The 21932-nt window shown below is 42.8% G+C and overlaps 5 protein-coding genes across 6 annotated transcripts; all 5 read right to left on the bottom strand.

The window, feature by feature from the left end:
- Positions 1-894: 894 nt before the first annotated feature.
- ciarta (circadian associated repressor of transcription a) lies at positions 895-3887 on the bottom strand. Its single transcript, XM_067256484.1, has 6 exons — positions 3696-3887; positions 2447-2784; positions 2268-2343; positions 2071-2149; positions 1783-1936; positions 895-1579 (listed from the first exon to the last, which is right to left on the bottom strand). The coding sequence occupies exons 2-6, from the start codon at positions 2780-2782 to the stop codon at positions 1043-1045; spliced, it is 1182 nt and encodes a 393-aa protein (XP_067112585.1). The 5' UTR covers positions 2783-2784; positions 3696-3887; the 3' UTR covers positions 895-1042.
- Positions 3888-5816: 1929 nt separating this feature from the next.
- mrps21 (mitochondrial ribosomal protein S21) lies at positions 5817-7342 on the bottom strand. 2 transcript variants are annotated; one of them, XR_010878897.1, is made up of 3 exons: positions 7215-7342; positions 6216-6475; positions 5817-6071 (listed from the first exon to the last, which is right to left on the bottom strand). XR_010878897.1 is itself a non-coding variant. In XM_067255963.1 (2 exons), exons 1-2 carry the CDS (start codon positions 7295-7297, stop codon positions 6295-6297), a joined length of 264 nt encoding a protein of 87 aa, XP_067112064.1. In that variant the 5' UTR covers positions 7298-7342; the 3' UTR covers positions 5817-6294. The 2 variants fall into 2 exon arrangements, 1 of the variants encoding a protein (XP_067112064.1); XM_067255963.1 differs by having other exon boundaries at positions 5817-6475.
- A 333-nt stretch (positions 7343-7675) lies between these two features.
- Positions 7676-10874, bottom strand: LOC136962538 (coagulation factor XI-like). The gene is made up of 9 exons (XM_067256329.1): positions 10817-10874; positions 10212-10347; positions 9895-10004; positions 9616-9787; positions 9358-9479; positions 8856-8988; positions 8479-8585; positions 8178-8337; positions 7676-7872 (listed from the first exon to the last, which is right to left on the bottom strand). The coding sequence occupies exons 1-9, from the start codon at positions 10872-10874 to the stop codon at positions 7770-7772; spliced, it is 1101 nt and encodes a 366-aa protein (XP_067112430.1). The 3' UTR covers positions 7676-7769.
- Positions 10875-13847: 2973 nt separating this feature from the next.
- Positions 13848-17332, bottom strand: LOC136962243 (coagulation factor XI-like). The gene is made up of 9 exons (XM_067255954.1): positions 17245-17332; positions 16641-16776; positions 16326-16435; positions 16047-16218; positions 15574-15695; positions 15044-15176; positions 14667-14773; positions 14366-14525; positions 13848-14058 (listed from the first exon to the last, which is right to left on the bottom strand). Exons 1-9 carry the CDS (start codon positions 17300-17302, stop codon positions 13956-13958), a joined length of 1101 nt encoding a protein of 366 aa, XP_067112055.1. The 5' UTR covers positions 17303-17332; the 3' UTR covers positions 13848-13955.
- A 1264-nt stretch (positions 17333-18596) lies between these two features.
- Positions 18597-21321, bottom strand: LOC136961827 (glutathione S-transferase A-like). Its single transcript, XM_067255277.1, has 6 exons — positions 20787-21321; positions 20563-20628; positions 20054-20159; positions 19478-19596; positions 19231-19319; positions 18597-18880 (listed from the first exon to the last, which is right to left on the bottom strand). Exons 1-6 carry the CDS (start codon positions 20952-20954, stop codon positions 18751-18753), a joined length of 678 nt encoding a protein of 225 aa, XP_067111378.1. The 5' UTR covers positions 20955-21321; the 3' UTR covers positions 18597-18750.
- Positions 21322-21932: the final 611 nt, after the last annotated feature.

Genomic DNA, 21932 nt, shown 5'->3' with positions numbered 1-21932 from the left:
TGACTCATACTTTCTCAAGTAAGTCAGTACCCAGCACTTATTGGTTCCTTCCATTTAAATATTTACAACTAAATCGATTTGTCTGCAGGCCAGCAGGGATGGAGCGGACATTCAATATGAATGATAATGGTGGACGGCATTCTATATACGGCTCTTTACATCCATTACGAACCGACATAGAAGAGTATAGAAGAGAATGAAAATACTTTTCTCTGTTTGTATCTAGCAACTGCGAAGCACATCAGTCAGATTGACAAGTACGATAACTATTCCAACCAGGTGTAAATCACGAGTAAAAAAGGACAATGAGTCTCAATGAGTACAATTTCAAACCTGTGACACTCATTTGCAAGTTATTTTTGGCAATGACATTGTCCTCAAAGGGATTTTCTTTTGACAATACCCCCCCCCCCCCAAAAAAACACCTTACACATAGTTAAAAGTGAAGACTGCAAATTAAAACCCAATAAATACCAAAAAGTCACAAAATACCACAACTGCAGGTATTCAAAGGAACCTCACACTCAGAAACTGACTGTAGAAGGTTGATACGAGTATTTGGGGTTTTCTAATATTGACTCTTTGCAACAGACTTCTTTAATAAATACAACCTATGGTTGATGTTTGATAGTTGTATATTGTAAACTGACTTGGATCAGTGCTACACTTAATACTTTGTGAGCATTAAAAGCAATGGTTCTGCTTGGCACTTTTTGGCCAGAAGTATGGCATTATTTGCATTTAAATTATATGGCCTATGACCCCATGCATTACCCCAATTTTGCCATGGGTGGAATTCCATAATTAATTTGAGTTATTTACTAGTACTTTACTGTATAGTACATAGCATGAGACTGCATGTATATTATGTTGCAATGCAAAATAAAACAAATATTCAAAATGGAAAACACTGTTTTATCACATCAATTGTAAGAAAATAGTTCTCACACAAGAATAAAAAAGTAATTCTGTCACAGGTCATATACATTAAAAGATGATCAAATAGTGCAACGGGATTCAGCGTGGTAGGGTTGGACGAAGACTACGTGCAGACAGATGAACTGAAACCCTCCTCTTCCTGGTTCAAAGGTTTCAGGGAAGCCGAGCGAGACGGGCTCCGCCCCCAAACTTCCTGTGACGTCATCGCTGCTGGCCCGCCCTCCGCCTGAGCTGTACCAGGGGCGCTACAGCACTTCGGCAGCTTCCCTACAGGAAGGGGGATCTGCGGTGAGTCAGCGACAGCGATGGTGGAGGAGACGCAGCTGTCTTGTGTTGCCGGGCTGCCACACGGAGAAGGAGGGGAGATCACAAGTTTCCCCCCGCCCTTCTCTCTCCTCCTGCACGGGTGCGAAAGCCTGCGAGCGTCGCATGAGTCGTGTTCCAAAGTCCGACCTCCGCTCTCCTTTCCGATATCTGCTCTCCGAGGCTCGCTGGGTTTCCTGGGGTCTCTGGGCTGACTCGCGTAGGTGGCTGGCTCTCTCAGGGGCACTGCCAGGTGAGGATCACTGGGCTGTAGGCGCTTGCAGTGGGGTGGGGACTCGCTGGTGAAGTCAGAGTCCAACCAGCTCAGCTTACGCTTCTGTGTTAGCAAGAGGAGAGATGGATACGTTTTTATTCCCTGATATTATAGTAATGTAAACAAAAACTAGCATACCTAACACAAGAGGTAATTCACAATTAAAACAAACTAATAACGTGTCTGTGTGCTGTCATTGTCTGGTAAACGTGTGCTTGTAAAAGGGCAACAACAATAAAAGTTTGATTTGGCAGAAAAGGACTCACTTTGACTGGGATGTGTAGCTGGTTCTGGTGCCAGCGTGGAGGAAGGCTGGACCTTAGGTTCTGGGTTGAATGAACCAGTGGCTCTCTGATCACCTGAGGGAACCAAACCTTCAGCATCATCTCCACCTGCAGCAAGGTGCGGAGGTACTTCTCACTGCGGAGCACAAAGGCAGGGGAACGTTAACATGTGGAGGTCTCAAAGGGGGGCACCACAAATCAAACTAGTACATGGCTGTCCTTGACGACAACAACAGGGTTTTGGTTTTACACAGATATGGTGTCATTTACCCCATGTCAGGTTTCTGCAGAATTCCCAGAATCCTTTGAAGCCTGTCCATAGCAACGCTCTGCTGGAAACTGCTTAGACCTGTCAATCAAGACAACCCAGATTATTCCATGTTAAATCTCCACAGGAACAACAGAATATGTCTTATTGTCAAAAGATAGACGTTTTTGAAGTTTGTAGTTTCAACTGCAGTGGTTACCTCTCTGAAACCTCCCAGTTTTCAGCCCATTCAGCAGCTCTACTAGTGGTCTGATGTAATGCTGCAGTTCTGTGCACTAGAAGAGAGACCAAACACAAATCCCAGTTAGATACTGTATTGCTTGAAGCAGGCATCAACATTAGGGCCACACACACACACTTAAAAAAGGCGGTACTCACTTTCTTTGTGAAGGCCAGGTCTCCTTGAGAAGTGGCCCCTTTGCCTAGCATTGTGTTCCTTGCCGGGCTCTCCTGAGGAGGGAATGTGGCCTTATGGGGACGGCATTCTGCCTGGCTACTCTCTGCTCTGAAGCGGTCCTGGTCGACAAATGCCAGCCGAAGCCGGTGTACTCCCTCTCCGACTGAGGCCTTGCTCCCCACGCTCTCACCCTCACCCTCGGAGGAGAAGACATCTGCCTCGTCCTCCGTCAGGTCGCTCTCGCTGAGGAGGAAGCTGGATGTGGACGGGAGTGAATCATAGGAAGGCCATTTGGAAGAGCTGCCCAGTGAATGCATTCCTGGAGAAAGATAAGAAAATATATATACACATAAGATAAATTAACCGGTGGAAATCATTGGAAATGCTTGATTGATTTGTTTTTGTTTTTATTTAAACTGGGGGGGGATGGGCTTTTCGTTCAAAAGAGCTACGGGATATAATTAAACAATATCCCTCAGATGTTAAGAGTGAACGCCACAAGACGTACAAAATTGATGACAACGTGATGTACATGATTTCAACAAAACCACCTCAGTGCAACTTCGCTGATCATCTGACCAGAATGTCAACATCGAAAGGTGTGCCGCACTGAATATTCAGGAGCGCTCCAATCGGTATTAGTAGCTACATAACTCCACGAGTTGTTGCGTTGTGTTACATGTGAACGTGAGAGTGACGCATACCCTGTACTCCTCCAGTGAAGATTTGACTGTCTCCTCTTAGCTAGCTATAACTAGCAATAAAAGCATTTTCTTCTGTACAACTGGTGTGATTAACGCAAACGGTATTGTAAGGTTAGATAGAGTAGACAAGTTATTAAACTATTCACTAGCAACAATGTGCCGATTTTCTCATTTTGAATGATGGCTCCGCTGTACTTTTATTAGCGTTAAAGACGTACCACACCAACAAATACATCTTAATGGTCTTAAAACACAACTTGCCTCGATCAAATAGGCTACTTAGGTATACTGAATGTCATAATAAAGACTCCCAATGTTGTTGATATCAATGCGAAGCCCCTTAGTACTGTACATTAGTTCGTACGTTGTGCTCTTCTTTATCCGAATATGTGAAAAACCTTTTTATCTACAGCTAGATAGACCGTTAATAATCCAGAACAGTGTTATGGTCCAGTAATGGAACATTTTACGTCAGTTAAATGACAAAAAGTACAAGAAACATGGAATTCTTGCTAAAAAGACTCACCTTGTGAAACGGTTTGATGTGCCTAGGTAATTTAGCTTGAATCTTCAGTGTAGCTGTTTGAATGAACAGAAGTCGAAAAATAACTTAATTAAAGCTTGAAAATTGTATTCCCGTTCGTTGAGCTGTTGTGAGCGTCTGTTCTCAACGCTGGGTATCGTCCGTTGACTCCTATTCCCTCCTTCCAGGTTCGGTTTACTTTACTAGACGTTAGTACAGCGAGGTGAAACATGTGAGTAGCTTACACGGTCTCTCAAAAAACTACACGTGTTGTTCTGTGTGCTTAACACCGATTGGCTAGTCTTCGAATGACTTCTCTCCCATTGGCTTTGTGTGTAACCATTCAGTGACATCCTTAGTAGCGATTGGTCAGCAACGGTTGCTCATGCCCGCACGTGTCGGTCGTGTGGATAGCTGTATACTACAGTAGTCAACATGGGAAACACGAGGCATGAGGCATCAATGTCCTACACGGGTTAGTACAACGCGGTTCGGATGATACAGACGCGCATTGCATTTATGTCAGGCTTTTGTACTCATGCAATAGGCACAACCGACTAAGGGGAAACAGACGAGGCTTACCAGCAATCTTGTTCATCAGCTCCTTTTACAAACTATTAGTATTAGTATTAATACATTAATAGTATTAATACAACTGTGTCAACTTTAACCAGAATGTGGGACCTTTAGATACCAATGTAACAAACTTCTAAGCCCTCTTTTAAGACACCCTGTGACACTACTATTTACACTACAGAAACATGAAACCTGAAATTTACATACACCAATAACTAAATTTACATAAAGGTGTTCCAACTGATGAACAGTATCACAAACTTTATTCCGTGGTAAACGAGCAGACTCACTGAGAGAGAGATGATGTAATTTGTGTATGTGTGTGTGTGTGTGTGTGTATGTGTGTGTGTGTGTGTGTGTGTGTGTGTGTGTGTGTGTGTGTGTGTGTGTGCTTGCCTGTGTCAGTAGCAGCCAAGACATGGTTGAGGGGAGTTGAGAGGAAGTGAATGGGCGGTGTGGCAAGATAAGCGGGTGTATGGCATGGCCGGGTGCTGTGTAAGGGACACATGTGCCGTCAAAATGGCTCCATCTGCTGGACGCTGGATCAGTTTCCCCCAATTTCAAAGGTCTCCAGTTTAGTTTATGGATACTGCCTGTTCCTAGCCTGACGTCATACTCATAATTCTAGTCAGAATAAGAGTCAGATAACGCTCCGTTGTGCTGTGAGTATGGGGCGTGTTTCAACCGAACCCAGAAAAAAAATGCCTCTTCGCTCAATTGGATAGATCTACAACCAATCAGAGCAACATAGTATGTTGTTTGTTGAAAACAAATTCAACCCAAGCGCTCTTTGGTGACGTGGTTGTGTAACGGAGTGAGAACAGTGAAACTCGCTCCTCAGGTATGTAACAGGCCACCCGCGTCAAGGAAGAGCTAGCTTTTCTTTGACTTAGTTGGTAGTGGTCGCGCTTGGCAAGTCGGAGGCCGAATCCCGTGAGTGGCGAACTACCTTGTTAGACAGAGCGTGGCTACGGCTCTTACAGACCCGTCACAGTTGATTACGTCACTGTTGATCATCTGTCCATCATTGTATAAAGCCCGCCCTGACAATTTGATTGGTCCGAACAGCTCTTGTTCGGACATAGTTTTTCCCCAACCGAGCGACCCCAGACCCAACTTCCCGACCAATTTTTTTTGTGGGTGGGGCTAAGTTCGGCTGGCACCCAGGCTATCCTGTTTCACAATGCCATGATGAATATGGCCCCCTATTCAGTGCTGAATGAGAATAACGCGAGATGTCAAGGTGACGTGATCCTGTCTACAGGTAAAGAGTTTTCCAACCCTGTTCCTGTAGGGATACCTTACTGTAGGTTTTCACTCCAACACGAATCTACCACACCCAATTCTAATAACTAGCTGGTTGACGTGTTGAATCAGGTAAGTTACGACTGGGGTTAGAGCAAAAACGTCCTGGACGGTAGCCCTCCAGGAACAGGGTTGGTGACCCTCCCGCTATATATGCCGCTATGAAACTGTCCAGAAGAGCGGTACAAAATGATTCCAATGTACCTGTCGCATAGGCCTACAAAGGGCAAATAAACTTTAAACTTGAACATAACTTTATTTATCAAATTGGTTGGAAAACATCAGATTGACAATCAAGGTAAAATACAAGAAAATGGGTCGAGTTAAATAAATCCAATTCAAGCTAAAATGATTGTTGTGATGCATAGCTACGATTTTGTTTTGTTTTACTGATGTTACAAAGATCCCTTTGCTACAGTCAGATACATTACATACTGGATAAGATAGATGCAGACTTCAGCAGATCGTTTTGGTGGCACCGTCAGCTAGCATGGAATTCTGAAAGTGAACATTTTACATCAACATAACATTTCTGTAGAAGGGAAATGACGTTCCCTCATCAACATAACATTTCTGTAGAAGGGAAATGACGTTCCCTCATCAAGGAACATTTCCTTTGAAGGACTTTTTTTATTTCTCGACCTGAATTTCTTTCAGTAGGCTCTCAAGTTCACTGTCTTTCTTTCCCTTGTGTCATCATCCTCTTCTCCGGCCCACATCCCTAGTAGCCCACCCAGGGGTCCTCTCTGTGAATCCGCGAAATGAACGAGATCTTCCTGGCCATTTCCGAGTGATAGATCCGCTTGCAGTTTTCGTAGTTCTCTCGCTGCCTTTGTCGACAGGGCTTCTCGTAGTAGCGTTTCCGTTTCACCGTATCAAGAACACCGTCGACAGACAGCACCCTGAAATGTATAGAGTTAGACTTAGAAAAACTATATTTTATCCAAGATGCTTATGGATGTTACACATGTCATAGATCAAGATAGCGCAAGTGAGTGTGTTGGTATGTGACAGCAATTTAAAAAAGAAATACAAATTGCCGCCATCTCCCATGTTTAATGAGTGTGTATATTTTGTGTCCCATTACCCATGGTAACATACGATTTAGTGTACCAGAAAAATGTTGGAATCTCTCAATATATAGTACGTCTAAAACATTATGCCAAAAGATACCAGGATCTCCCACATCCGGTAGCATTTTGAAGTATGTAAGCCAGCAGGCCATTCTAGCTTTTCTGGCCCCACAACCTTTATGGGCAGCTTCAGTACTAGCCTACCGTATGCGAGCCAGCACCTGTTTATCTTGGCCAGATGGCCAGATATTTACCAAACATTTCTCAGTCTACTGTAACATGACTTTTCTACTGGTTACTTCAATTTTGGTGGTAGTAAACAGATAAGTGACCGGTTGGCTAAAATAAAAATAAGGAATTTAAATCTGTTCAGCGGTAAAGCTGTTTACACTGCCGCCTGCTAGTGACACTAGTAGTGTTCAGAACAGGCTGGCCGGTAGTGACATTGAGACGTCAGCTAATGCTAACGTTAGCACAACGGCTAAAATGGCTAGTAATGTTAATTGTCAAAGTTACAGCTACCTAGTTGATTTGTGTTGCACCAAATATATAGACAAAAGCATCCCACCTGTTTAAGGCCTTGTAAGCTGCATCAACGTTTCCCTCTTGTACCATCACTGTACGCGCAACGAAGCGAAGGTGCCTCGACATTTTTGTGTATGGTGCAAATGTGGAATTGTCCGGGAGGGTGCAAAAGCAATTACTTAAAGTTCCGTACGAGCTATAACGAATTCCAAGCTTGATAGTGTTTGCGTTACACTGCAATTTGAAATGTTTACGATAAAAATATGTTATCCTGCTGTAAGTATAAGTAGGTATGCTACATTCAGAAATAAAACTCAGACATATGTCTATGATCTAAAGAAGAAGGGTTTCACAGCCAAGTTTCGGAAAAGCTGAAGGGATGTAAAAAGGAGGGAGTGATCATGTTAGTATGTGGAGAACACAGGAAGAAAAGGGAAGAAAATTGAGATACCCACAGCAACATATACGTTAAATAAACATACAGATACGATTTGTAATGCTCTATGTTGTATTCATTTATTCAAACTATTCTACAGCACACTGATCTTACATCACAGTGAGATCTTTCATCCTACAATCTGAGCTTGCGTGGAACTCATCACAAACCACATTTCAGGGAGAATCCAGACACAACGTTGGGCAAGGATCCCACTTTAGGGGGCAGGGGAAGGGTGATGATCTGCTTCAGGTAGCAGCGACGCCTGGAACAAATACAACAAACATGTTTGCATGTGTGTGATTCTGTATATGCGAGTTGTTCATGCACTGTGTGCAGCACGTGTGTGTATATAACTGTACAGCTTGTATAGCTGTGAATTGTGCATTCACTATGAGTTCAAGTTTATTGCCATTTATCACAGGGACCAGCCCAAGGCCATCTAAACCTATAACTACCAAAACAATCTAAACCCACAATAAATAATGTGTGTGTATGGACATGTTAGCATCGGGGCATATATGCGTCTGTATCAAATTGTGCGTGTCTTGTGTTTCAATCAAAACAAACCTGTGTACAGGATCATTAAAGGATGATGAAAGGTAGCTGTAAAACTGACAGGCCGGGTCCTCATTGCAGGCCTGCCTGCAAGACTCCTTGTCATCCAGTAACACAAACTTCTTGTCGCTGCCCAAGAAATCTACCCCATCATAGTCAGCAAACACCCAGTCTATAACAAGGTAGATCAGAACAGATTGTACATTAAAGCCACCACAGTTTTTACTTTGACATCTTAATAGCTCATGCTTGGTTACTCTCAAGAAATTGTGCATTGTGATGAAACAGGGCTGGAGTAGTACTAGGTTCCTACCACTAGAGGGAGCACAGTGCCTCGTTGGCATCCCAGTAAACATGTTCTTCTCAGCCACAAGCCTCATCATATCTATATTGTTTTTCAGGTAGCAGGTTTGCTGTATTCTGGTACAAAAACGAAACATGAATATGAACACCAAAAAATTTCCTGAATTGTAATAAAACCAGAGACAAGTTAGCGATTATATTAGCCTATATGAAATTACAATGCGTTAGACACAACAACGCAATATAACTTGAATTAAATAACGTCATATTTCAGAATACAGCACAAAGTACCAATGCTGTGTACATCTGTGAAGACCAACTTTTAAGTAGCGCACTCTGATGGTGAAAATAATACGTCCCAAAAGGCCCCTATCTACCCTGACGTACTTGTGGAAGCTAAAGTAGCTACAAAGTGGGTGGGACGTGCACAGATGCTGGCATTGTTCCGCAGACACAGCAGGAACATTCTCCAGGTCCTCCCCTTTGACATCAGTGTCTTTGAAAATGGTGGATTTACAGGCTGCAGGAAAAGACAGACACTGTCAAAAAAGTTACGTGCCCAAAACTCACTGTTCTTCGCACTCAATAAAATGGTTTTCTGTCATTGTACCCTAGTCTCTTTGTCACAAACACATTGGTTGTATCAGTGGACTCCTTTGTGTCATCAGATAATCTCATCAGTGACAACAATGGTCAGCCCCATGTAGAGGCAGTATCAAAGTACAAAGTTGTGATTACATTGATCTCTACACACTGTATTATTTCATTCAGACATTAGACATTTTACTTATGACAGAGTGTATTAAACAGTTATCACAGAACCAGAAAAGTTAGGAATGCTACAGAAAATAAAAGAGTAGTGTGTGTTTGAGTGTGTGTGTGTCTGTACCTTTCTTGCTTCCCAATAGAAGTGGTTCAAGATTCTTAGAGAATCCCGAGGAAGCCCCTGGGAGGTTTCTGACCTTAGGGGGTCTGGGGACTGTCCAGAGGAACTTCAGATGGCACTTGTACCTACAAAAGGTTGAGAAAAGCTTATTTCAAAGACAAATGAAGAGAAACATATATTCAGGAGAGGCAAAAAAAAACAGATTCCCTCCATCTCCAGCAGCCTTAGATGGAAGACAACACATTAGATGTGCCGTCGTACCTGTACTGCTCAGGTGTGAAGTTTTCAGTGAGGAAGGTGAAGGCCTGGCAGCCTGGCTGGTTGGTACAGGCTCTCTGACACTCCTCATAGCTGTCAGTGAACAGGGACAGGAAATCCTTTCCCAGGAAGTCCACGTTTGGATACACCTTGTGGAGAAGCCTTTGACACGTTTCTGAAAGGATGACACACAAGGCATACATGTTTACATACAAGCATAGGTACAAACGCACACACACACATACAAGTCTGGAGGTATGTGGTATACGAATGTGGTCTTACGTATTGAGGGGTCACATCCTTTGAGAGCAAAGCCAGAGATTGCTTTATAATAGGTAACCTTTCTTCTTGGCCGTCCACATGATGAGTCCTTCAGGAAGCATTTGAAATTCCTGTGTGTGTGAGAGAGAGAGATTTAATGTGATAATTTATTGTACATCATTATATTAGAGATCTAATGTTATATATTTTGATTATTGTACATTTTTGTGATGATACATTTTCAGAATATTTTAGATGATTTAGATGATATGTGGTCATTCTCATTTAACCAGAAAAAAGAGGTTTCAAACGTGAGTTGTCAACAGGTGGGAACATACCCAGTGTTGAAGGTAAAGAACCGGCAGGTTGGGTGCTGGGTGCACGCGAGCTGACAATGCTCGGCATCCGGAGACATAACTTTGATGAGGTCATCTCCATGGAAGTCTATTTTCTCCAAAAGCTCAGTCTTACACTCTGGAACAGATAAACACATACTCACAATACATATTATGTGAATTATACGAGTAGTTCCAAACTCAAAGTCTGATTGGTTGACAAAGCCTTCGATTGCTAATGCCTCTGAACAGTTCTAGAATGTCACTACACACCTACGTGGATTATCGACAGACTCAGTGCTTGTCTGATGAACCAAGCTCATGAATGAACTGTATCAAACGTTTTAATTGTGTATCTATATACGTCCTTGATCAAGTCTTCAATTCGAATATCTTCCTTACAGCGGTTTTCAACAAGAATTTGCTGGTAACATTATCTGTCTCAACTGGGATTACAGTATTTAAATTATTGTCATGCTGCAAGAATGATATTCATATAATTGTAATATATAAATTTTCATGCATTTCTATATAGTTAAAAGTTAAAAATAATAATTTATATATCACATTAAGAAGAGACAGACTACAAAACAGATAAATATTCTTACCTTGACTGAGAGCGTGCCCACAGAGAGCGAGCAGACCTAACACCACGTAGAACTGCATGATATCACAAAGTATTCTGCTGTTTCTGACTTTAATAAGTGATGCACAGTGGAGATATTTATATATAATCTTCGCTGACAGGGTAGTTTTCTGTGTGGTTGTGATTGGTTGTCAGTTATTTGCCCACTGGGTTATGTAAACTAACATTTTTTGTAAAAAAAAAAAACTATCAAAAGTAAATGTTTAAGAAGCATTTTTTATTTAACTACATTTGCATCGACGTGCATGAGAAGCAAATTACATTTACAAGTTAAATTATGCCTTACCTTGGAACCAGACAAATAAATATGAGATGGCAGTGGTATTTACATTTGACAGTATGAGTATTTACAGTATGATGTTTACATACAGTGACAATGATTTGGCAGCAATGGTGGAAAAAGTATCAAAGTAAATATTTAAAAAGAAGCTGAAGAGGCTGAGCGGTTAGGGAGTCGTGCTATTAATCACAAGGTTGTTGGTTCGATTCCCGGATGTGCAAAATGACTTTGTGTCTTTGGGCAAGGCACTTCACCCTACTTGCCTCTGGGGGAATGTCCCTGTACCTACTGTAAGTCGCTCTGGATAAGAGTGCCTGCTAAATTACTAAAATGTACAAAAAATGTAAAATGTAATATCGTGCTGATGCTGTTGTGTGCTGACTCTTTGAATTGGACTGTTGTTGGAAGGTGGAGTCCAATTTGAGAGTCATATCAGACCGGACTGGCGCTGAGTTTCTAAAAAGGATCAGCCACACTGTATCGTTTTCAGAAATGATTGCTGTCCAGTGCCACTGTGTGTAATTTGATGCAATTTCTGTCGTCAGTCAAATTTCTGTAATAATATTGTCATCTTTCTAAGGCAAACACTTACAGTGTCTCATCAAGGTAATCTGCAAGGTTTCATCAAGGCCCAGAGGAGATGACAACAACGTTTTGTGGCAGACTCAGAGCCTTCCAAGCCCTCCGAGCACCAAGGAAAGCAGCCTAAACCAACTTACAGACAGGCTGTACGCCGGCGGTTTAAGCAGTTTCTTGCTTCCATTCGGAGAAAGTCGCTGTTTTGTGAAGTGTTTCATTTGTTAATCACGCACATGAGTAGAATTCACTGCCCTGAATTATGTGTGTCTCAGCCTTGGGTGTGGCATGCTTGCCACAATTTACAGAAGTAGAAACCCTAACTAAATCCACAAGGCAAGTTTGAGTTTCTATACCATTACTCATTTCATCGGTAACAAAGTGTTTGTTTAATGTGTTTAAATTTGGGGTTTGGCTGCTTTTTAAATTTATGGTAGGGATGTGACATCACGTGATATCCGGGTTGGGCTATGTGGTTGTGAGGCATGTGTTGTTGAAGTTCTGAAGAACTAAAAGTGGCAATCAACGGAATCTTTGCGAACCAATGACTCTTAAGTAGAACTTCTCTCTTCTGGAGCAGAGCTTGTTTGTCCCTAACTTTGTTCATTTTCAACTCAGTGAGGGTTACACTGTCTTTGTGTTTAAGGCTACATTAAAAAATCCTCAAAATCTTACCACAGTCTTATAACTGAACTGATGCACTAGTTCACACTTAACTGGTGGGGACCTCACTCTCATTGTTGAGTGAAGGACAAACATGTATTTTACCCCATATGCTAATCCTACCACTGACCTGTCACTAATTAAGGGTCAACCTGTGACATCTTCATTTACACTCAATTGATGTACAACTGCTCCACAAGCTCTATAACAGACCTATACCTATCCCCAAATGCATAAGTGGAACACAAAAAGATAGATGAATGCACATATTTTATTAATACGGTGAAACAACAGAAAATGAAAAAGGTTCTAATTAGTGTTGTGGGATTCCACAGGACTGGACATGTCTGGGGACTTTACTGAATACACTCTCAAAAAAGGGCTGTCTCAAAAAGGACTTTGGAGGACAAAGTGTTGTACACTTTCATCTTTTCTTGCACACTTTGGAAAATATGACCGATTACAGGTTCAAAGCAATACTGGAAGTCATCGGGTCCCAGTTCAGAATCAGTTGTGGAGGAATGCTGGGATGTCTCTTCCAGACAGGCCCCAAATATGTCAAAGTCAGACCATTCAGAACTGTCAAAAAGTTTCTACCATCCCAGAAACCACTGCACGGAGTGACGTAGACCTGCTGGTCACCATGGGGACAACCTCCTGACCTTGCTGGTTGAGTAACAGATCTGGTTGGCTACGGCTATATGATGGAATGAGGACATCACTCACAGCAAGTGTGGCTTTGATCAAGACATCCTGAGAGAGTTTAGGAGAAGGTTGTCTTGCTAGACCGAGGGAGGACACAGGTTTTTCACCACCTTTATTAGATGATTCTTGAACGGTGGTGTCAACAGAAGTATGTGACAGATTTTCATGTGCAACTTTCTTTTCTTGGTCAACATCAACAGTCTTTTGAACTCCCTCGGTTAAATGCTTAATTTTGTCTGCCATCACATGAAGGAAGGTGTTGAAATGGAGATGATTTCCTTGCTTGTGGAATACACTAAACTCTCCACGATGGTAAGGGCAACCAGACTAGCTACTGGAAGTAAGTCTGACTCAATCTCCTTTTCCAATTCCACCACTTCTTCTGCAGCAGGGGATGTTGACGACAGGCTCTTGACCTCAGACTCTACATCTTTAGGGAGTCAGGTGGCTGAGCGGTTAGGGAAGCAGGCTCGTAATCTGAAGGTTGCCAGTTCGATTCCTGGCCGTGCCAAATGACGTTGTGTCCTTGGGCAAGGCACTTCACCCTACTTGCCTCGGGGGAATGTCCCTGTACTTCCTGTAAGTCCCTCTGGATAAGAGTGTCTGCTAAATGACTAAATGTAAATCTTTAGAGGATATGCATGATGTCGTTTCAGTTAAAGCTGGCTCTTCGGTGGCCTGAAGAAAGCTTTAAGCTTGTCTTGTAGACTTTGGAAGAAAGTTGAGATACCCACACCAACATATACGTTAAATAAACATACAGATACGATTTGTAATGGTCTTTGTTGTATTCATTTATTCAAACTATTCTACAGCACACTGATCTTACATCACAGTGAGATCTTTCATCCTACAATCTGAGCTTGTGTGGAACTCATCACAAACCACAATTCAGGGAGAATCCAGACACAACGTTGGGCAAGGATCCCACTTTAGGGGGCAGGGGAAGGGTGATGATCAGCTTCAGGTAGCAGCGACGCCTGGAACAAATACAACAAATATGTTTGCATGTGTTTGTGATTCTGTATATGCGAGTTGTTCATGCACTGTGTGCAGCACGTGTGTGTATATAACTGTACAGCTTGTATAGCTGTGAATTGTGCATTCACTATGAGTTCAAGTTTATTGCCATTTATCACAGGGACCAGCCCAAGGCCATCTAAACCTATAACTACCAAAACAATCTAAACCCACAATAAATAATGTGTGTGTATGGACATGTTAGCATCGGGGCATATATGCGTCTGTATCAAATTGTGCGTGTCTTGTGTTTCAATCAAAACAAACCTGTGTACAGGATCATTAAAGGATGATGAAAGGTAGCTGTAAAACTGACAGGCCGGGTCCTCATTGCAGGCCTGCCTGCAAGACTCCTTGTCATCCAGTAACACAAACTTCTTGTCGCTGCCCAAGAAATCTACCCCATCATAGTCAGCAAACACCCAGTCTATAACAAGGTAGATCAGAACAGATTGTACATTAAAGCCACCACAGTTTTTACTTTGACATCTTAATAGCTCATGCTTGGTTACTCTCAAGAAATTGTGCATTGTGATGAAACAGGGCTGGAGTAGTACTAGGTTCCTACCACTAGAGGGAGCACAGTGCCTCGTTGGCATCCCAGTAAACATGTTCTTCTCAGCCACAAGCCTCATCATATCTATATTGTTTTTCAGGTAGCAGGTTTGCTGTATTCTGGTACAAAAACGAAACATGAATATGAACACCAAAAAATTTCCTGAATTGTAATAAAACCAGAGACAAGTTAGCGATTATATTAGCCTATATGAAATTACAATGCGTTAGACACAACAACGCAATATAACTTGAATTAAATAACGTCATATTTCAGAATACAGCACAAAGTACCAATGCTGTGTACATCTGTGAAGACCAACTTTTAAGTAGCGCACTCTGATGGTGAAAATAATACGTCCCAAAAGGCCCCTATCTACCCTGACGTACTTGTGGAAGCTAAAGTAGCTACAAAGTGGGTGGGACGTGCACAGATGCTGGCAGTGTTCCGCAGACACAGCAGGAACATTCTCCAGGTCCTCCCCTTTGACATCAGTGTCGTTGAAAATGGTAGATTTACAGGCTGCAGGAAAAGACAGACACTGTCAAAAAAGTTACGTGCCCAAAACTCACTGTTCTTCGCACTCAATAAAATGTTTTTCTGTCATTGTACCCTAGTCTCTTTGTCACAAACACATTGGTTGTATCAGTGGACTCCTTTGTGTCATCAGATAATCTCATCAGTGACAACAATGGTCAGCCCCATGTAGAGGCAGTATCAAAGTACAAAGTTGTGATTACATTGATCTCTACACACTGTATTATTTCATTCAGACATTAGACATTTAACTTATGACAGAGTGTATTAAACAGTTATCACAGAACCAGAAAAGTTAGGAATGCTACAGAAAATAAAAGAGTAGTGTGTGGGTTAGTATGTGTGTGTGACAGTGCATGTTTGAGTGTGTGTGTGTCTGTACCTTTCTTGCTTCCCAATAGAAGTGGATCAAGATTCTTAGAGAATCCCGAGGAAGCCCCTGGGAGGTTTCTGACCTTAGGGGGTCTGGGGACTGTCCAGAGGAACTTCAGATGGCACTTGTACCTACAAAAGGTTGAGAAAAGCTTATTTCAAAGACAAATGAAGAGAAACATATATTCAGGAGAGGCAAAAAAAACAAACAGATTCTCTCCATCTCCAGCAGCCTTAGATGGAACTGTTTAACCTGGGAGTCAGGTGGCTGAGCGGTTAGGGAATCGGGATAGCAATCAGAAGGTTGCTGGTTCGATTCCCGGCTGTGCAAAATGACGTTGTGTCCTTGGGCAAGGCACTTTACCCTACTTGCCTCGGGGAGAATGTCCCTGTACTTACTGTAAGTCACTCTGGATAAGAGCGTCTGCTAAATGACTAAATGTAATGTAAATGGAAGACAACACATTAGATGTGCCGTCGTACCTGTACTGCTCAGGTGTGAAGTTTTCAGTGAGGAAGGTGAAGGCCTGGCAGCCTGGCTGGTTGGTACAGGCTCTCTGACACTCCTCATAGCTGTCAGTGAACAGGGACAGGAAATCGTCTCCCAGGAAGTCCACGTTTGGATACACCTTGTGGAGAAGCCTTTGACACGTTTCTGAAAAGATGACACACAAGGCATACATGTTTACATACAAGCATAGGTACAAACGCACACACACACATACAAGTCTGGAGGTATGTGGTATACGAATGTGGTCTTACGTATTGAGGGGTCACATCCTTTGAGAGCAAAGCCAGAGATTGCTTTAGAAAGGATAACCCTTTTACTTGGCTGTCCAGATAATGAATCTTTCAGGAAGCATTTGAAATTCCTGTGTGTGTGAGAAAGAGATCTAATGTGATAATTTAATGTACATCATTATATTAGAGATCTAATGTTATATATTTTGATTATTGTACATTTTTGTGATGATACATTTTCAGAATATTTTAGATGATTTAGATGATATGTGGTCATTCTCATTTAACCAGAAAAAAGAGGTTTCAAACGTGAGTTGTCAACAGGTGGGAACATACTCAGTGTTGAAGGTAAAGAACCGGCAGGTTGGGTGCTGGGTGCACGCGAGCTGACAATGCTCGGCATCCGGAGACAACACATTGATGATGTCATCTCCCTGGAAGTCTGTTTTCTCCAAAAGCTCCGTTTTACACTCTGGAACAGATAAAAACATACTCACAATACATATTATGTGAATTATAAGAGTAGTTCCAAACTCAAAGTCTGATTGGTTGACAAAGACTTCGATTGCTAATGCCTCTGAACAGTTCTAGAATGTCACTACACACCTACGTGGATTATCGACAGACTCAGTGCTTGTCGGATGAACCGAGCTCATGAATGAACTGTATCCAACGTTTAATTGCGTATCTGTCTACTTCCGTGACTGTCTTAAATTCGAATATCTTCATTACAGCGTTTTCTACGAAAATTAGCTGTCTTAACATTATCTGTCTCTACTGGAAATATGGTACTTAAATCATATTGTCATGCTTCAAGAATAATATTTATATCATTGTAATATATGAATTTTCATGCATTTCTGTAAAGTTAAAAGTTTTTTTTTAAATGTATATATCACATTAAGAAGAAACAGAGTAACAAACAGCGAAATATTCGTACCTTGACTGAGAGCGTACCCACAGAGAGCGAATAGACCTAACACCACGTAGAATTGCATGATATCACAAAGTATTCTGCTGTTTCTGACCTGAATAAGTGATGCACAGTGGAGCTATTTATATATAATCTTTGCTGACATGGTGGTAATCTCTGTGTGGTTGTGATTGGTTGTCAGTTATTTCCCCACTGGTTTATGTAAACAAGTCGATTTTTTTGTAAAAAAAAAAAAACAAAAAAAAAAAAACACTGAGTGCCTTTATCCGAAGTCCATCAAAATTGTCAAGTACCGCCTACTTTTACATAACCAGCTCTATAAGGGCTTCCTAGGCCAAGTTCTCTTCTCTAGCTCTCCTGATATTAATAAACAACTAATTACCTGATTAGACGTGCTCCATTTGCAAGGGTTGTAGGGCCACGAAAAACTCCAAGACTGTATGGCTGCAGCCTCCCGCCTCAAGCCCTCCTGCCTCATGCCCTCCCGCCTGGAGCCTCCTGCCTCATGCCCTCCCGCCTCAAGCCCTCCCGCCTCATGCCCTCCCGCCTCAAGCCCTCCTGCCTCATGCCCTCCCGCCTCAAGCCCTCCCGCCTCAAGCCCTCCCGCCTGGAGCCTCCTGCCTCATGCCCTCCCGCCTCAAGCCCTCCCGCCTCATGCCCTCCCGCCTCAAGCCCTCCCGCCTCATGCCCTCCCGCCTCATGCCCTTCCGCCTCAAGCCCTCCTGCCTCATGCCCTCCCGCCTCAAGCCCTCCCGCCTCATGCCCTCCTGCCTCAAGCCCTCCTGCCTCATGCCCTCCCGCCTCAAGCCCTCCCGCCTCATGCCCTCCCGCCTGGAGCCTCCTGCCTCATGCCCTCCAGCCTCATGCCATCCCGCCGTACCGCCTACTTTTATGTAACCGTCTCCATAAAATGGCTTCCTAGGCCAGGTTCTCTTCTCTAGCTCTCCTGATTTTCCTAAACAACTAATTATCTGACGTGCTTCACTTGCCAGGGTTGTAAAGCCCCTACTGTATCTGGTCATTTGAGAAAGTCCGCCATCTTGTGGCAGACGAGGGAATTGCCAAGTTTCCTGTTCTGAACAAGCGCAATGCTGAAGTTACTTTGATAATTCTACTGAGATCAAGTGCTACTCTAAGTCAGTCTTTTCACACCAGATACCAGCATATTCTCTGAGCTCAAATGCCAATCTGATGTTGTACACATCTAGCAGTTAGGGTTTACAAGGGGACAGTAACACACAGCAGAAGTTATTTGAGTTCAGGGAAGAAGAGGTATTTCCTGTTTGATACAAAAACATTTTATCACACTGGAGTCTGGAGAAAACCAAAGGAAGAGTCAGGGTCATATTCTTGATGGAATTACTTTATTATTTAGCATTATAAAACAGGATTTTCAAACATAGTAAAGAGACAGTAGATATACTGTGATATAAAAGTATATTTAAGTGCATTGGTTCTGTGTGTGTGTGTGTGTGTGTGTGTGTGTGTGTGTGTGTGTGGTGTGTGAATGTGTTAGAGGTCCTTGAGGGTGCCTGACCCAGGGCTCTCAAGCCAGTGTGGAGGCCAAGTGGCTTTAACACTGGGTCTGTCATTCATTAGGTCATTGTACTGACCCAGCCTAGGATACCGCTCTGCAGACAACCTGAAGAGGGGAGAGGAGAATGGGGGAGAGGAGAGATTGGGGATAGGAGAGGGGAGAGGAGAGATGAGAATGGGGGAGAGGAGAGATGAGAATGGGGGAGAGGAGAGATGAGAATGGGGGAGAGGAGAGATTGGGGAGAGGAGAGGGGGGAGATGAGAGCAGAGATGGGGAAGAGGAAAGGGGTTAACAGAGTAAAGGAAAGAGAAAATGGGGAGGAGAAAAGATAAATGTAATCTCTCTGGTACATCTATTCTTATATGACTGTATTCATCACAAATACATTTATCAAATAGTTCACCTATCTTTCCATTAGTTCATTCCACCCTCCTCTGAAAAAGTGCCTTTCTTACCCAAAGCGGAAAGCATAGGCGATGACTGGAAAAACTGTGATATCAGCCAATGAGAAGTCTTTTCCTGCCAGGTAAGATCCCGCCTCCATCTGGGGAGAATGGAGAAACATGCTGAATGCGTTTGTGTGTGCAAATGCATTTGTGTGTGTGTGTGTGTGTGAATGCATGTGTAAAGACATGTGCATGTGAGAATGTGTGTGTGTGTGCGAATGCGTGTGCGTGTGTGTGCGTGTGTGTGTGTGCCTACCTTCTGCATGTATCCCTCCCACAGCGTCAGCTCAGTGGCCAGAGCCTCCAAGTTCCTCTTCAGAGCAGAGTCGAGCCTCTCTGCCTCGGGGACCTTGAGGTTGTAGTAAACAACGTCACCTGCGGAGGATCAACAACAACAACAACAACAACAAAACAGATGGTTTAACAGGCAGAACTCTGAACTATAACAGGTTCTGGAACAGTCTCATGACTCCAGTCTGGGCAGCAGAACTGCAGGGCTGAGCCTGGCGAAGCACGTGATTCCTCGGGCATCTAACACGTGTCTGGAACAAAAGCTCTCTACATCGTTTGTCTGAAATCTACACGCTGGGACATTCTCTGACAACGCTCAGAGGTCTGTATAGACTTGGTGTAAGGTTTCAGAGGTTTACGGACAACCAGGTAAAAGGTGTGTTGTTGCCTAGGAACAGTACAGTTCTGGCAAGTTAGGTGCAGTCTCTAGGGGGGTTGAAACGACAGCCGAGTTCATTGAAATACCAGTGTCCCAACAGTTTGAACCAAATGTAATTGAATGTTGTAGTCTGTTTCATTTGTGAGTTTGCGTTTGCCTCACTTAGTTTCTGGTGCAGGGTGAGCCCCTCGAACATGCGCTGGTACATCAGGGCCTGTTCTGCTGCACCGTCTGGGACCAGTTTACGACCCTGAGACTTGAACAGGCTCTGTCAGGGGAAAGAGAGATGGAGAAAGAAGAGAGAGGGAGAAAGAAGAGAGAGGGAGCAAAGAAGGGGAGCAGAGAAGAAAAAAAAAGAGTGGGAGAATGGAGACAGACAGAGAAAGTGGCCGTGACGCCAGATCTAGGTCCTCAAGGCACACGCTAAGGTCTACTGTTCAGGATTAAGGTGAAGAACTTAGAAGTGGTAAGCGAAGAGAAGTGGTAAATATGGTACAATTCTGCCATGTACTTGTGGTCAGACAACGCACACAAACAAACAGTCTCGTTCTCTCACATGGCATAAAATATTTATCTACTGGGACACTTGTTAGCAAAACATTTAGCTTACCGTTGCCAACTGTTATGGCAAAGCAAGTGGTGATGAAAACATGGTTGGAAACCCGTCTTACCTCCAGGTACATGCATGCTGCATACGATTCATTCAATATATTGTCTCCGTGTTGGAAAGCCGGCAGCTAGGAGAGAAAATATCTGTAGTAAGCATTACATGACAAAAAATGAAACAGGTATGATAACTTAACCTGATCATCATCTCACCTACATGTTAAATAAATACACGACCCATGCATGAAATCGTGTGACTTATTAATGCCATAAAACAACCGCAGCCTACCTGCCCTCTGGGATTAATGTCCAACACTTCTTGCGATCGGTGTTCCCCTTTCGCAAAAGACAACAGTTTTTGGTTGTAGCCTTGCAAGTTTTTCTCTTCCAAAGCGATCATGACTCGCCAGCACGGAGGGGAACCGGAGCCCCAAAGCAGAGTCATGCTCTTGGCCATATTTCTTCAGTTACAGCTTGGAGAAAGTCCGTGGTAAAACAGACAAAATTATTGTGATCAAGTAGCCTACTCAAGAAAGCGCAGAGGATGAACCATAGGGATGAACACCGGTTATATAACTCGATTTGGGGGCCGCCCACTATTTCTGGGCGGGTCTACCCAACAATGTTAACAAAAGAACAAATCATTCCTTCTTTACGTATCCGTGGCGCCATCTACAGAGTAAGCGGATGCAGAACACCGTTAAAAATGCTGACTCATTGGCATCGACTGGAATGACCATCCAAAATGCTTTGCAAGATGACTCGTCATATTGTACATGACCCTTTGAACATATAGCTAGATCTAATTCTCACCATGACAGTGCATACATATGGATACAACAATACACGTTATTATATATGGATACAACAATACACGTTATTATATCTATTTAATGTCCTAAAATATATATGTTCCTCTTTATCTACTGTCTTCTAGTCATTGGTTAAACTGTGCTGGGGGAAATCTGTGCATGTATCTATTCTAACAATATGTTCTGATGTGAATCAAGATAATAATGAAAATGTATTGTTAAGAAACTACATATTTTATAAGATTGATTAGTCATCTGCTTGGCTCTGCCTTGTGGATTACCACCCTTGCCTGCCTCCTTGACTACTCTTTTTGCTGCCCACTTGTACCTTGAATAAACAACAAACTTAGACCCACAGTTTCTGCCTTGTTGTCTGTATTTGGGTCTAGCCCAGGTTCCGATACAGAGCAGGCTTTGTGTTACTAAAGGGTTCTTCACTGCATCTGTGTAGAAATAACTGTTGGAACTTTTTGAATGATTAATGTTTATTGAAAACTGCAACAACAAAACAAAATACACTGTATGTAGTCTCAATATATTAAAAAAGAATTGATAAGTATACCAGATCAGTTTGTTTACACACAATATCTTACCATAAGTAAATGAGAAACTCCTCATCACAA

Source organism: Osmerus mordax, chromosome 18 (assembly GCF_038355195.1).
Source record: "Osmerus mordax isolate fOsmMor3 chromosome 18, fOsmMor3.pri, whole genome shotgun sequence".
In the NCBI taxonomy this organism is placed as follows: Eukaryota; Metazoa; Chordata; class Actinopteri; order Osmeriformes; family Osmeridae; genus Osmerus; species Osmerus mordax.
The sequence above is the reverse complement of the archived record's forward strand: the minus strand, read 5'-3'. Positions and strand labels throughout refer to the sequence as shown.